This window comes from Cetorhinus maximus, chromosome 6 (assembly GCF_964194155.1).
Source record: "Cetorhinus maximus chromosome 6, sCetMax3.hap1.1, whole genome shotgun sequence".
In the NCBI taxonomy this organism is placed as follows: domain Eukaryota; kingdom Metazoa; phylum Chordata; class Chondrichthyes; order Lamniformes; family Cetorhinidae; genus Cetorhinus; species Cetorhinus maximus.
Genome location: NC_135884.1, coordinates 40,880,482 through 40,895,809, shown reverse-complemented (window position 1 = coordinate 40,895,809; position 15,328 = coordinate 40,880,482). Strand labels below are relative to the sequence as shown.

Sequence of the window (15,328 nt, the reverse complement as noted above, 5' to 3'; positions counted from 1 at the left end):
ACAGTGGGTTTCCCATTGAGGTTACCCTTCTGTTTTGGAAGATGAGAAGGAGTAATGAAGTGTATTCTAGCATAGTGATTATGTTACTGGACTAGTAATGCAAAAACCCGGATGAATAATTCAGAGAACCAGTCCAAATCCCACCACGACATTTTGAGAATCTGAATTCAATTTTTAAAGCCTGGGAATTAAAAAAAAAAGAATATCAGTAAAAGTGACCATGAGGCTGTTGTTTTGTCATAAAAGCCTAACTGCCTGCCAAGATCTTCAGATGCATGAAAGAGAATGTGGACAGGACTGTTCATTTGAGGTTTTGGTGGATGGTATTGATACTCTACAGTCAACAATTTAACATACAGTCGTCGCTTTTGGGCTGGAAAGGTTGTCTCCCATCATGGTTTGTGGATGGGATCAGGAACTAATAGTTGTAGCTGCATGAGCATTATTTGGTATTGGGGAAGGGGCCTGGTGTGGTAGCAAAAAAGAATTTGCCCCTCATGTTTTAGAGTCGACAGATCACTGGCTTTGCCCTCTACCTCTTGCATTCTTCTCCCTTTATTAATAACATTTGCACACAGTTCTTTTTACTTGAGTACCTGCCACATTTTTGCTAATATTTCTCTATTGGTGCAGCATTTCACAGAATTGTTATGGCACAGAAGGAAGCTGTTTGGCCCATCGTGTCTGCATCGACTCTCCAAATGAGCATTATGACTTAGTGCCATTCCCCTGCGTTTTCCCCGTACCCTTGCACATTGTTTCTATTCAAATAATCATTCAGTGCCCTTTTGAATACCTCAACTGAACCTGCCTCCACTACACTTCTAGGTAGTACATTCCAGACTCAAACCATTCGCTGAGTGAAAAAGTTTTTTCTCACATCACACTTGCTTCTTTGCAAACCACTTTAAATCTGTGCCCTCTCATTCTCAATCCCTTGAAGAATGGGAACAGTTTCTCCCTATCTACTCTACCCAGCCCCCTCATGATTTTGAACACCTCTATCAAATCTACTCTTAGCTTCCTCGTCTCCAAGGAGAACAGCCACAAACTCTCTATCTTCTATATCTATCTTCATAACTGAAGTTTTTCATCCCTGGAACCATTCTTATAAATCTCTTCTGCACTCTCTCCGATGCGTTCACATCCTTCCTATAGTGTGATGCCCAGAACCAAACTTAAACTCAGCTGAGGCCTAACTAGTGTCTTATATAAGCTCAGCATAACCTCTTTGCTCTTGTACTTTATGCCCCTATTGATAAAGCCCAGGATACTATATGCTTTATTAACTGTTCTCTCCACCTGCCCTGCCACTTTCAATGATCTATACACATATACACCCAGGTCATTCTGTTCCTGCACCCCCTTAAGAATTGTACCACTTATTTTATATTTTCACTCCATGTTCTTCCTACCAAAATGCATCACCTCACATTTCTCCACATTGAACTTCATCTGCCACCTATCTGCCCGCTCTACCGACTTGTCTATGTCCTTTTGAAGTTCTATACTGTCCTTCTCACAGTTTACAATGCTTCCAAGTTTTGTAGCATCGGAAAAGTTTGAAATTCTCCCCTGTGCACAGAGATCTAGATCATTAATATATATCAGGAAGAGCATAGGTCCTAATACCGGCCCCTAGGGAACTCCACTACAAACCTTCCTCCAGCCTGAAAAATATCCATTGACCATTATCCTCTGTTTCCTATTACTCAGCCAATTTTATAGCCATGTTGCGACTGTCCCTTTTATTCCATGAGCTATATCTTTTCTCACAAGTCTGTTGTGTGGCACTGTATCGAATGCATTTTGAAAGTCCATGTACACCACATCAACAGCATTAACTTTGTCTACCCTTTCTGTTACCTCTTCAAAAAAACTCCAGCAAGTTAGTTAAACATGATTTCCTCATTAGAAATCCATGCTGGCTCTTCCTAAACAACCCACATTTTTCCATGTTATGACTAATTCTATCCTGAATAATTGTTTCTAGAAGCTTCCGCATACTGAAGTTAAACTGACAGGTCTGTTATTGCTTGGCATATCCTTACAATCTTTTTTGAGCAAGGCCTTAATGCTTGCAATTCTCCAGCCCTCTGGCACCTCCCCTGAGTCTAGGGAAGACCAAAAGATTATGGCCAGTGCCCCTGCAATTTCCACTCTTCCTTCCTTCAATATCTTTAGATGCAACTCACCCGGTCCCGGTGCCTTATCAACCTTAAGTACTGATAGTTTGTTGAACACTTCTAGTGACTGAGTTTTCCATCAGTCACAGTGACTTCGGTAGCATCTGCTTCCTTGGTAAAGATAGACGCAAAGTATTCATTTAACACCTCAGCCGTGCCCCCTGCCTCCATGTGTAAATCCTTCTTTTTGGCCCCTAATCGGCCCTACACCTCCTTTTACCACCCTCTTACTATTTATGTGCCAATAGAAGACTTTGTGATTCCCCTTCATGGTGGCTGCCAGTCTTTTCTCATGTTCCTTCTTTGCTTCACTGATTTGCTTCTTCACCTCCCCTCTGAACCTTCTGTATTCCACTTGGTTCTCAGTTGTATTTTCTACCTGACCCAGGATGTCCAACAGGTAAATAACAGTCCAAAGAAAGATGAAAAATGCTAATACTGGAAACCTGTAATAAAAATAAGAGCTAAAATTTGTTTTCAAAATAATGGTGAAGCTAATAGCACTCTCCATTATTTGAGTGCAAATGCCACTGCAACTTCAGGCAAGGGTAGATGCACAATTGAACCTGAAAATCATAAGGTTACTGTTGAAGATGCGCCCCTCTGCTGTTCACTTCATGAGAAAGGGTGTCTCACTGTTTGGCCTCCTATTCAAATGCATTGAGTGGCTTGAAGTTCCTGTACTTCCACTGTAGAAATGAAGTAATCTTGCCACATTTCAAGACTAAGCACCCTTTTAACAAAGTCATAAATTTTAATTACTGCCCCCCGGTAAAGAAAATAAAGTATTACAAATGTGTAGTCTTTTTTTAGATTTCAACTGTTAGAGATTTTTGTAAATGTAGAATTCTTTTTAACTTTTCCCATTGTCTCTGTTTTTACTCTCTCACAATCTAATCTTTTGTTCCTCTCTATTTGTACCTTGACATTGAATTTACCATTCTAACTAACTAATTTCTTGGTTCTTACACTGTTAATTTCACACTCCTTTAATCTGATTGGTTAAGACAATACACGGGCTGAGATTTTTATTTCAATGCGAGTGCTGGAACGGAGGCGGACAGATGCTTAAATCCACCCCTCAAGTCAGTGTGCCAGGTTCCTGACATGAAACTAAACACTGAATGTTTAAATGGCTCCTAGGAGAGTGGGAAGAAAACCCGCCCAAAATGTGTAAATGGCTAGTTCCAGTAGCTCATTAAGGGCTAGTTTGGAATTTTCATATTAAGACACAGCACCCACAAAGCATTTCAACCGCGATGGGGAGGAAGAGACGGTAACACAGCAGTATGTGAATCAGAAAGGCGGGAGAACAATGAAAGGCACCATTAAAGAAGGAAGACTCAAAGCAGGCCCACATTCACAGGCAACCATTTGTACAGCATCAGGAGAAATATCTGTAATATCTCTTCAATATCATCTGGACAAGGGCATTTTAGGGGAGGCAGCTGATACAAACTTCACAGATTCATGAGACGGGATTCAGGAAGTCACCACATTCCGATTGAAATGAAGGAAGGACCTAACTGGAAATGGATTAAGCTACTCCCAAGACAGGATCAATTAGCAATGAGGAGCAGCAACTGCAGGAGCAGAGGCAGACCGCTGGGCAACAGGGGTGCAGGGTTTTTTCAATTCATTAATGGGATATGGGCATCGCTGGCTAGGCCTGCGTTTATTGCCCGTCCCTAATTGCCCTTGTTCAGAGGGCATTTAAGAGTCGACCACATTGTTGTGGGTCTAGAGTCACGTAGGCCAGACCAGGTAAAAACAGCAGATTTTTATTGAATTCAAATTTCACCATCTGCCATGGTGGGATTCGAACCTGGGTCCCTAGAGCATTAACCTGGGTCTCTGGAATACTAGTCCAGTGACAATACCACTAAGGCAACAGAGATGATACCATCAGCATGGGGATTACTGCTGAAGGAAAAGCTACCTGGACACATCAGAGTGTCAATGCCGCAGAAGGCTGCACCTGTCCAGGCACATGGTTGCTGACTTATGTACCATCATTGAGGGTAATCCGAGGGGTCTCAGGAAACCATCACCATGGTCTTCCCATGGTGTTATGACTGGGATGGGAGGAGTACACAATTTCTCTAGCCTCACTACTCCACAGGTCACACCACAAGTCTAAATGTTAAAATCACTCACCAAAACGGTCAATTGTTTATCTTCGTTACTGCTAGAGCCAAAATAAAAGAGACTTTAACCAGGTTTCTTTCAATAAACTCAATAATTGATTTATTACGAAACAACATTTAATTTTTAAAACTAGTTGCAAAACTGGTTAACACATAATTTGTAATCCGGAAGTGTAAAGTCACACCTGCGTGCATGCACATATACACACACACACACTCAACAAGGTCAAGACAAATATGATCTCTGCAAATGTTGGTGCAAGGGAACACTTTATGAAAAAGCATAGAGTTTGAAAAGGTCTTGGCGCTGTCGATTTGGTGTTCCTGTGTGTGAAGATATAGTGCTGGTCATAGTTGTTGTCTGGAGGTCCTTTGCAAAGGATCTTTGGTGAAATATTGTCTTTGTTAACTCTCGCTTGTCGCAGCCTCGCAGGCTTTCAAATATAGATGAGTTACACTGAGATGAGGATATTCTGGCTGATGGTAAACACCCACTCTAGACTGCAGGCAATACAGGAAGAGAGAGGAGCAATCCTCCTTCACAGTTTGCTCAGCAGGAGCCCACAGCCTGGCAACAGCAGGGTTTTTTATTTTAACTCAAGTAAACAAAATAACTTATCTTCCCCAGGTTTCTTGTCAGTCACATGGAAAAACAGCTTGCTCAAAGACCAAAGTGAACTTGTCACCTTTTAGAAAAAAATTACATTGAATTCCAGGTGGATAGTAGTACTCAAGTTCACAGAGCAGTGGGATTTGCCTCCGCTGGATTCCCTCAGGTGAAGGGGATCATGAAGACACCAAGTGATCAGCCAGGGAGATCCCTCACTAGGAAGGGATTCCATTCCCTAAACACTAAGCTCGTATGTGACCATAGCAAGCACTTTATGTAGATGTGTGCACACTATCCTGGAAGCTGCCATGTTACCTTCATCCTCAGGCAATGACAGATGCCACAGCTCTTTAGGAGCCTTTGGAAATCATTGGAAGGCTGTTAGCATGTAAGGCTTATACCTTGAAGAGATGGCTGATGACACTGGTATGTAACCCCGCCCCGGAGGCCGAAAGACGGTACAACTGATGCCACTTGAGCACAAGAGTCATCATTGAGCAGGTCATCAGCCACACAAAAATTAGGCTCAGGTGGCACGCTCCAGTACACTCCCTCCAGAGTCTCGCTCATTGGCGTGATCTGCTGGTTCTCCGTAACATGGCCCTCCTGAAAAGTGTGGACCTTGAAGAAAGAGAGTTGTTGGAATGGCACAGGTCCTCAGAGAAGGAAATCTAGGAGGAAGCAACTGAAGAAGAACTGGAGAATGGTTTCTATTCTTTGTAGGTATTAGGCACAGGAGGCAGAGTACTTATCAAGATGACAGGGATGCTGGGGCCACTCTGATCCAGATACGTTTCACCTGAGAGTTACCTAATCAGCAGGACATTTGAAGATGTGAGACTCCTTCATCTGACTGTCCATTAAGAATAAAAGTCAGCAACCTTCCAATGCCACATACTACAAGACTCCAAGTCTTCATGTCACACACTCTTCCCTAACACACTCCTTTGCTTGGCTAGCCCTTATTTTCCATTCTCCTACCTTTCAACAACATGCCCAGTGCTTTATCACAGAACAGTTTGTTACTGTTTACAACAGAATTTGTGACCCACAAATTGACATCACTGATGGACTGACCTCTACTCACAGCCACTTCTACGAGTTGCCCCCCTCTGTGGCTGAGTTTGAGGCAGAGGCAGACTGCTCACCAGTGCCTGTGTGAGATGGAGATGCCCATGGCAGTTGGCCTTGATGTAGAGGTGCTGAGGTTGGGGATGTGGCTGGGTCATCTCCAAAAGCTGCTGCACTGGCATCACTGCAGGGGCTGCCTCTGTAACAGGACCTGTAATGGTACAGGTATTTCCTCCATCACAGGGGCCTTGGAGATGGATGGTGGTGATCTCGGAGCCCTGTGAGGTATAGCCCCCTCATCATCATCTGCCACTGCCTCATACCTTTCATGGCATCCCTGATCGCTGGAGGGAAACACCGCCTGGGGAGCAGCTGGCATCCATTCCATGCTTCTTGTTCACTATTCCTGCATCTACTCAGAACGCTGAGACTCATGGGGTTGGCCACACACTCAAAGGAGGAGTTTGTACACTCAAAACTACTGTGTCATTATGGAGCACATGAGATGAATGGACTCCTCCATTCTCATCCCATGACTCTGCAGTACCACAGGTAACTCCTGACATGTGAGCACACATCTCTCATGCTGATTTCCAGGTAGAGCAGCCTGTTTCGTGATTCCCGAGGCTCTGTGTCTCTGTCCTCCTATCCTCCATCCTCTGAGGAGACTGGCCACAGACTCTGCCTCCCCTGTCTCATCCTACTCTGAAGTGATGAGCATTTTACTCTGTTCCACAATTTCTAATACCCACACAAGGGCCCAATGAGGTGCATGTGTCTGCACTGGTGGATTGTTCACAGGAAAGATGTGACAGTGCAGACTCCCATCTGCCTGCCTCCTCTGACTCCTGAAGAATGTTGGCAGTGTGTGAACTCCTCCCCCTCTGCAGCTGGCCCTGGGAGATACAAGAAGGTGGTTGTGAGAAATTGGTCTAATCAACAGATGCTTGAAGTTGTGCACTTTCTCTCAGACCTTTCATCTAGTTTTTGAAATGATAGAAACTAAAGCAGGAATTCAGTTGGGCTCGCAAAAAGCATGGAATGTAACCAGGAGACCCTAGGCCAGACAGAATTGGACCTCGGGCCTCATTCCAATAATCAATCTGTCAAGCTGGTGGCACCCGCCATACTTTCACAGTACTTCACCCCTTTAGAAGGAGGATTTCAGGCCACTTGCTTCACTGATAGTGGCTCACAGATTCTTTGGGGGGTGGGGGGCGGTGAGAGAGGACAGTGGAAGTGGAGCCCACACATGTCCTGACTCCACATGATTTTAAAAAGCAAAAGAAAACTTACCTTTTTGGTAGTGGCCAGTTCCTAGGCTGTATCCACACCAGGAAATCCTGAGTGAAACAGACCTAACTCTTGGTCTGGTCAGGACAAGCCAATTCCTAAAGATCATAAAACAGCCATTAGGTCGTTAATCAGCTTGTGCAAGATGACTATTTTAGATAGCTGCCTTGAATGCCTGAATGTTGTTCAAGCCAATAAAGCTGTGGATATTTTTAGGTATTCTCAGGGTGCAGAGCATTTTCCCGTACAATTCATAATTTCTCTCCTCAGGCTGGTTTGAAGACAAGGGAGCTCATAAAATCCAGCAGATGGTATTCCCGCCACCTACTCGGCCACCACAACCTGTATGAAATTTTATGGAGGTGGTGGAGTCATCTGGCAGCCCACCCACCTTTGGGCCTATTTCAGCCCTTACGTGGCCACTTAAGGGCCTTATCCCACTCCTGCCACTATTTTACTTACAGCAGGGGGAGGCCCACACCAAGTGGGCACCTCAGCAGCTTTAGCTCCATGAGCTGGTGTTGAGCAAGTTGGGGGGAGAGACCTCCTTTGCGAGCTTCCTGTGTCTATCAGAGGGCCCCCCACCCCCCCCACCACAAGATCACACTCCCTGCAACCTCCCCACCCTGCCTAGTCAAACCCCTTGGCCTCTCAAACCCAGCCCTTTACCCTCCCTCACCTGGGTCTGCCAGCCTGACCCCAGCAAACCCCCCACACCCACTTACCTTACTCTCCAGCTTCAATAATGATCTCCACTGGGGGCTGCCAGTAGTCCCAAAAGTGGCCATTGCCCTTACCTGGCAATGCTGGGACTACAGAGCTGCTGGCAATTCGATTGGTCTCTTGAGGTTGGACTTCCTGTCCCTGAGGGGCAGAAATCCCGCCTCCAGCCTATTAATAGCTTGGCCATTGAATAATAGCAGGGCAGCCGTTCTTCCCGTGGGTGGCTGCCTTGCTGAATTTTTAGCTGGGGGTGGCAGGGACCACGGCACCCCATAAAATCCAGACCTCCATTTTCCGCCTGGGAAATGGTTGTAATGATGGCTAATTATTACCCTGTTGTGCATGAGACATTGCCAAGCTTCCTGCCACCTTTGCTTACACAGGGGCTGTCCTTCCCGATCAATATGTGTTTGCCAGCTCAATTACTGTGTACATTCACATTTGAGAGGCTTGATAGTGCAGTTGAATTCTTCCCTGTTGTTACATTCTGACATTTTCAACAGCAATTGAACATTCTTCAGCTAGATTATGGCAACTATAATGATTAACTGGCTTAGTGCTTGAGTATTTACATTGGGACTGACTGTACATTCCTATAAACAGTGTATTTGATAGCTGTGTGCTATATAATATAATCATTTTCAGGGGAGGGAAAGGTTTTTCTCTTTTTGTAGCAAAATAGGGTGCCCCAGCTTGCAAAAAATCTACTGTTTAATATCCCTCTACTACATTAGAAGCATGTAGCTGTTGGCCAAAATTTCTGTTTTATAACTGGGTTGATTTGACTTTGATGTTATGATATATTTAAAATTATATTCTTATACCTCAATACCAATTACTATAAAATTTAATAGCATACTTTAAGGTAAGGTATTGTATATAATAGAATACATTAAATTCTGAATTGTTTAACTAGCCACAATTAGTCAATAATTTAACTCAGAGCACTTGATGCCTTTTCGAGCTTTAAAATAGTTTTTTTAGCATGCATTGTTGATTTTTCTTTAGCTTTCAAATGCAGGTTTTAAACATTGTTTCCAAATATTTCTATAACTATGTAAAATAAGTTTAAATAACATTCTTTACATATTGAAAGCAATTTATCTTATTCCAATACTTTCAAAGAGATTGTTGCAAAGACTTAGTTTTAAAAAGCACATACAATTGTTTTTACATTCTTGCTACAGTTTGAAATCAATCTGAAGTGTTCATGCCTGCACAGCTGTAAAACTTTCCTTTAGCAACTGTCATCTTAACCCTTATCCTGCCAAAAAAGAACCCTGTACTGTTAGCAATAACAGATGATGTGACTAGTACTTTAAGGGTTTTAATTAGTTTTGATAATTAAACTTTTTAACTGGGTTCTGTTTTTCAAAAGGCAGGAACTGCGTGCTAAAATGAGTCCCCATGCTGAGTGGATGCAAACCAGATGCCATTGTCTGTTTAGGTCTATATGCATTCTTGATCTAATGAATAGCAGGAAATTGGGAAAATCTGGCATAAGTCCATGGTCTAAGATAAACTATTCCCTTCTATGAAGATATCGAATAAAAGCAGCATTAAAGCAGGAAAACATCTTTTTCTCGCAATTTGCTTTCCTAAACTTTGACAAATCTACCATAAGTACCTGTATTTATTCAAAATTGGTCGATCAAATATTCATTAGTAAACCATAGGACTAGCTAACTTTTTACATAGTTTAAACAGTTATGAAGAGTACAGTTTTGAAATTGAACAGCATTGAACATGTCTATTCCAGCAGGGTGTCAGTTTAGAAATCTTAGACCTTTGTGATTTTTCTCACTTGATTCATGCATTGCAATAGCAAGTCACTTTGCATTTGTAGTTAGACTAGCTATTCAGTGTTTTGCTAATTGAATTGATTGTTCCTGGCAGCCTGTTTCCCTGACAGCAGAACCAACTTAGCTCTGACAGCTTTAACAACCTGACTAGCCTTAGAGTCCCTGACCTTCCTAGGTTGTGCAACATGTATAGGGCTATAAACCACAAAAGGCACACATGCAAGAATATAAAACTGGCTTGAATGCTGTCAGCTACTGCCAGAGGCTGGTTGCCAAGTATGTGTTTATAGTTAAGTATCCAAGCTTGCAGCTTGACAGTGACCATTTCAGTAGTTTCCCTACTGCGGTGAGCTTACAAATGGCTATTTTACTTTTCACAGAAAGATCTGTCTTCACTGCAAGTGCCCACGTGAAGAACACATAGTGACAGTGATGCCTTTAGAAATGGAGAAGACTGTGAACAAACTTATGTATGATTTTCAGAGGAATTCCACATCCGATGATGATTCTGGCTGTGCTTTAGAGGAATATGCCTGGGTTCCTCCTGGTTTGAAGCCTGAACAGGTATTGCTATTTTGCTGCTAAATTTACCATTTAAATCTTTTTTACAGTACTTCATTGCTATAGGGCTGTAACCTATTTCTTTTAACCAGGTACAGTGTGCAGTGTTACTGCTTTGGTTAGTTTATACAAGGCAGTCTGATTTGTTTGTAAATTCATACTAATGGAAAATCACTTTCCAGAAATAAAGTGCCAGTCTCCCTATTTAGAATAGATTCATTATAGCTTTGAATTCCATACCAGAAAGCATGTGGAAAACAGGGGCACAACATCCAAATTCTGTACACTTCGGAAACAGTAGTCACCATTTCTTCCAACCACTATCTGGGAATCAACTAAGTAATTGTCTAAGAAATGTAGTTTCATTAAAAAAAGAGTACAGCTACTGCACTTGTGCATACTAGTTATTGCTTTTTATTTTATTATGGTTATTTCACTTTGGCATTAATTAGCTAGTCTACACTTAGCAGTGGAGATATGAAAGAAGAAGACTACTTTGTAGGAATGAGAGATCATTTTGACAAGAAAGGAAGAGCCTTATATCAGCTTTTTGATTCCCATTGAATACCCATATTTTAATGACTAACAAAACTCCAATCTTTATAGCAATGAATATGACCAACAGTAAATTACCAGCATTTACACTGCAGGATTTCCACAGCTCTTCCACCAAAATTAGAGCAGGAAAATGGCACAACCCCTCAAAATTTCATGCTCATCATCTTCTATTTCACAGAGGTTATAAAATTAATTTGCCATTCTGTTAAGTATGGTGTTTTACAGTAATGGGTTAAAACTTACCAGATTATCCTATAATGGATCACTGAAAGCAAAGGATTGGGAGTATGAATTATAACATGAGAAAGCATCAAGGGCAAGAAAAGCTTTTGGCTCATTCAACCAACAGAATAGCAAGTGGGCTTTAAAACCTCTAGGGGTATAGTGCAGTTAGTATAGAGAGGATGTTTTTGCCTTATATGCAAATTTTATGTTCTCTAGTATTTTAACTGATCAGCCTCTCAATCAATCTGCATCATGACTTTCTCTAATATCTTTGATTCTACCTGGTGGATCATTCAAACATTTATTCTTTAAGTATGGCACTTTTTTCTAAGATTTGCTTTAAATCTTCTTTTCACTAATTTCAATTACTGTTGTCTTATTTTACTGGCATAACTGAGTTCACTTTATTCACAACAACATACATTATTGTTATGATCCCTGTAGAGACCGATAACTTCTAAAAAGATTTGAGTTTCCAATGACCAACTGAAAGGATCACACAACAAGATTTCAAGTTTTAAGACTTTTACTGTAACTAACAATCTAAAAGTCACATTGTGTTCAGCAGGCAATTATTAAGTAGGCAACTTATACTCTAAATTGCAGATGAGAATTCCCCATTTAACTTTTAATGCAACTGAAAATCCCATGCCACAGTTATACTTTTCGATCCCTTAAGTGGACACTTGATTCTCCCAGAACCAGTCTGAAGTTATTCTTAGCTCTTGGTGGCTTGCTTAATTTCTTTTCCTTTCCCAGTCAGGAAACTTCTAATCCCAAACTGACTCTCATTCTGAGGGTTGCCCTGGAGTTTCCTTTCCTCTAGCCCAAGTTAGGCAAATCTTCCAACCACCTTTAAATCCTCACAAACTCAAATGCTTCAGTATGAGCATAAGTTCCCACCCAAATTCTGCATGGTGAACAATAGAGTCAACATTTTCACTGTTTCAGGTACAGGATTTGCTGCCTCTATCCCTTGCTCTCTGCCTCTCAGATTCTTGCAGACTGACTTGTGTCTATGAAGCTCTGTGCTATCTTAGAAATCCTATAACCCAATATTACAGTGACTCTCTATGGACTTTCCCCTTCCCAAAGTCCATCTCCATGACAACATGAATCACATGGGCCTTGTATCTAGATAGAAATGCTGATTAGCTATCTTCTGGACCCCCAACTCCATTTGTCTTTGATCTAAAATTTTAAAGTATAACTGTTTATAAAGCCTGACATTCCTAACGCTTCCCTGTGAGATGTGGAGACAACTAGTCTTTGCACAGTCGCACAACTGCTCTTGCCATTATCTACAGGTGTGAATGTCCTGTGCCTTCTTCCCAGTAAGTCGACCTGCGTCCCCGTTAGGCCCGATAACAATTAAGCCACCCAGGCTTGTGGTCGGGCAGAATACCAAGCAGGTCACATGATCCCTTTCAATACTCCATTTCACCTTAAATTACAGAGACAGTCCAAAACATAATGTTATAAAGTTCCTATTAATAACCTTAAGAACCCCTTTCAGCACCCATCTGAAATTCCATAGTTCCTGCTCCTCCTGCAACTCCCACAACACTCAAGAAGCTTGACACCATCCAGGACAAAGCAGTCTGCTTGATTGGCACCACATCCGCAAACATTCACGCCCTCCACCACCGACGCACAGTAGCAGCAGTGTGTACCATCTACAAGATGCACTGCAGCACCTTCGACAGCACCTTCTAAACCCACGACCACCACCATCTAGAAGGACAAGGGCAGCAGATAAATGGGTACACCACCACCTGGAAGTTCCCCTCCAAGTCACTCACCTTCCTGACCTGGAAATATCTCGCCGTTCCTTCACTGTCACTGGGTCAAAATCCTGGAACTCCCTTCCTAACAGCATTGTATGTTCAACTACACCACATGGACTGCAGCTGTTCAAGAAGGCAGCTCACCACCACCTTTTTAAGGGCACCTAGGGATGGACAATAAATGCTGGCCCAGCCAGTGAAGCCCATATCCCGTGAATGAATAATAATTAAAAAAGAATACTCCAGATCCCACAAACTGATAGCTGACAGCACTATCTCTCAATGGTGTGCCTCCTGGTTGACTGCAAACATCACTAACTGCAACCTGGTAAGTGATCTGAGTGGTTAGGTTCCAGGTTTCATCCGTTCATGGAAAATCTGGATAACCCTCAACTGTTTGAGGACAGGTCAGGGAAGATGTAGCCTTTCACTCCACAAGTGAAACATGAGGAACAATTGTGATTGTGGCCATTCAAGTCTGACCATCGCACACATACTGAACTCCTGTCCTGAGAAATTCAATCCTGATGGCATCTCAACCATTCACACTGCATCAGCTGAAGCTGATGAATGGATTGTTGACCTCGACATCAAACTATAACTGCTACCCAGCCCTACGAAATATATAATTCCTTGTCATATTTTCCAGGAAAAGGAAATACCAAGCCAGAGACAAAATGAATCATGGCCAAGGAGAGGGGAGCATGGTATCAAAGGGAGGTTTTAAGGCTACTGTTGAGGTGGCAGGATTTGAGAAAGAGGATGGAGCGTAATGACCATTGGCTGCTAATGATAGAGCAGAGATAGTAGAAATATGAAGTAGTCCAGTAATAGAAAGGTTGATGATGGGTACATAAACACACTGCTGAAGTAGATTTCAGAAATAGGTTAGAGGTCACGGAAAGATTTGGACATAAAAGTCATCATTTGAAAATGGATCCATTTGTTCAATGGAAACCATTGGAATTCAGTAATAATTGAACTGATACTATGACATTTAATACTTTTTGCACCTTGAGATCTTCACTTCACTAGTCCAGAGAGCAGACTGTTGAACTCTGTTATGTTTGAAACCTGTTACTCTTTTTGCACGCTCTCAAATGCAAATATCTCCCTTCTGAAATGTGGCAATCAGAATTGTATACTAGCATGGTCTGACCAATGAAATTGAAACACCATACTTTTACCTGTGACATAATCCTTATTTGTAAAATCCACAAAACTGTTGCCCTATTTTTATGGCTTTATTTATTGGCACACATACTTGCATAGAATTAAGTTCTTGAACCTCTGAAGTTTACTCATATTGTTCAACACCTTGCAGTTGATTATTGATATCTTGCACATAACTGCCTAGTCTGCTAACCTATCTATGCCTATAGGTATGGGTCACAATTTCTCTTTCTCTCCTGCCCCAGTTTAAGCTGAGCAATGTGATTTTCACAAATGACCTTTACTAAACATGTTTCAAAGTTCAGCTCTTTTATAGCATTTCTTTCCTGCCCATCAATCAACTTTTTTATCCATAGTACTATTTTTTCCTCATACCAGCCATACGGCTAAATATTTCTATCATGGGAGATCCCATAACGAATGATTCCTGAAAATCCATATGCACTAAATTTAGTGTATTTTCCTTATCTAACCAATTTGTCATCTTTTCTCAAATTTGTCAAACACAACTTTCCTTAAAGAATTAGAAGTTGGCTATCCTTGATTAACCCCTGCATTTCTGAAGTATAAGGTGAACCATCAGAAAAAAGCTTTCCAACTGGTGGTTTACTCTACTCTGTGTGAAGTGAAGTGTTAGTTGATCTCCCATGGTATTGCATGTTGTGAGGCTGATCTTAACTTGTCCTAACTGATGCAAATGGGGTGATCATACATTTAAAATGGTAGTGCGGTACTTACCATCCTGATTGCACCTTTGTTACAGCCGCCACCATTTTATAAGGGGCCTAATGCTCACCAGTTGAAACACCTGACTGTATCACGCAGTGGCCCCTTTCTACTATGCGTATCAGAATCCTATGACCTATCAGAGTCCTATGACCTACATAGAACCCCAGTTGACTTTTTAGAAAAGAACATGCACAGCCCATTCACCAATCAGTTCCACAGACAAAACACCTTCTCACAAGCAACCAGAGATGGGCAATAAAAATGCTGGCTTAGCCAGCGATGCCCACATCCTGTGAAAGCATAAAAAAGTGAAGAAGCTCAGCCAAGGTAAGATCAGAATTACTCTTATGGGGCTATGAGGAGCAGGAATCCAGAAATATAAACTGAACTGCTGATGACCAGTTCACCCACACCCTGCACCTAACTTGTTGCATTCAAGGGCAGCATGATGATGACCAGGCTT

The 15,328-nt window shown here is 42.0% G+C and overlaps 1 protein-coding gene across 4 annotated transcripts in view; it reads left to right on the top strand.

The window, feature by feature from the left end:
• Window positions 1-15,328, top strand: part of prickle2b (prickle homolog 2b) — a 299,600-nt gene that overhangs the window by 217,948 nt on the left and 66,324 nt on the right. For all 4 annotated transcript variants that reach the window (XM_078543656.1, XM_078543657.1, XM_078543659.1 and 1 more), the window contains one exon: window positions 10,213-10,396. In XM_078543656.1, the coding sequence (XP_078399782.1) occupies window positions 10,213-10,396 (184 nt within the window). The remainder of the gene's footprint in view (window positions 1-10,212; window positions 10,397-15,328) is intronic.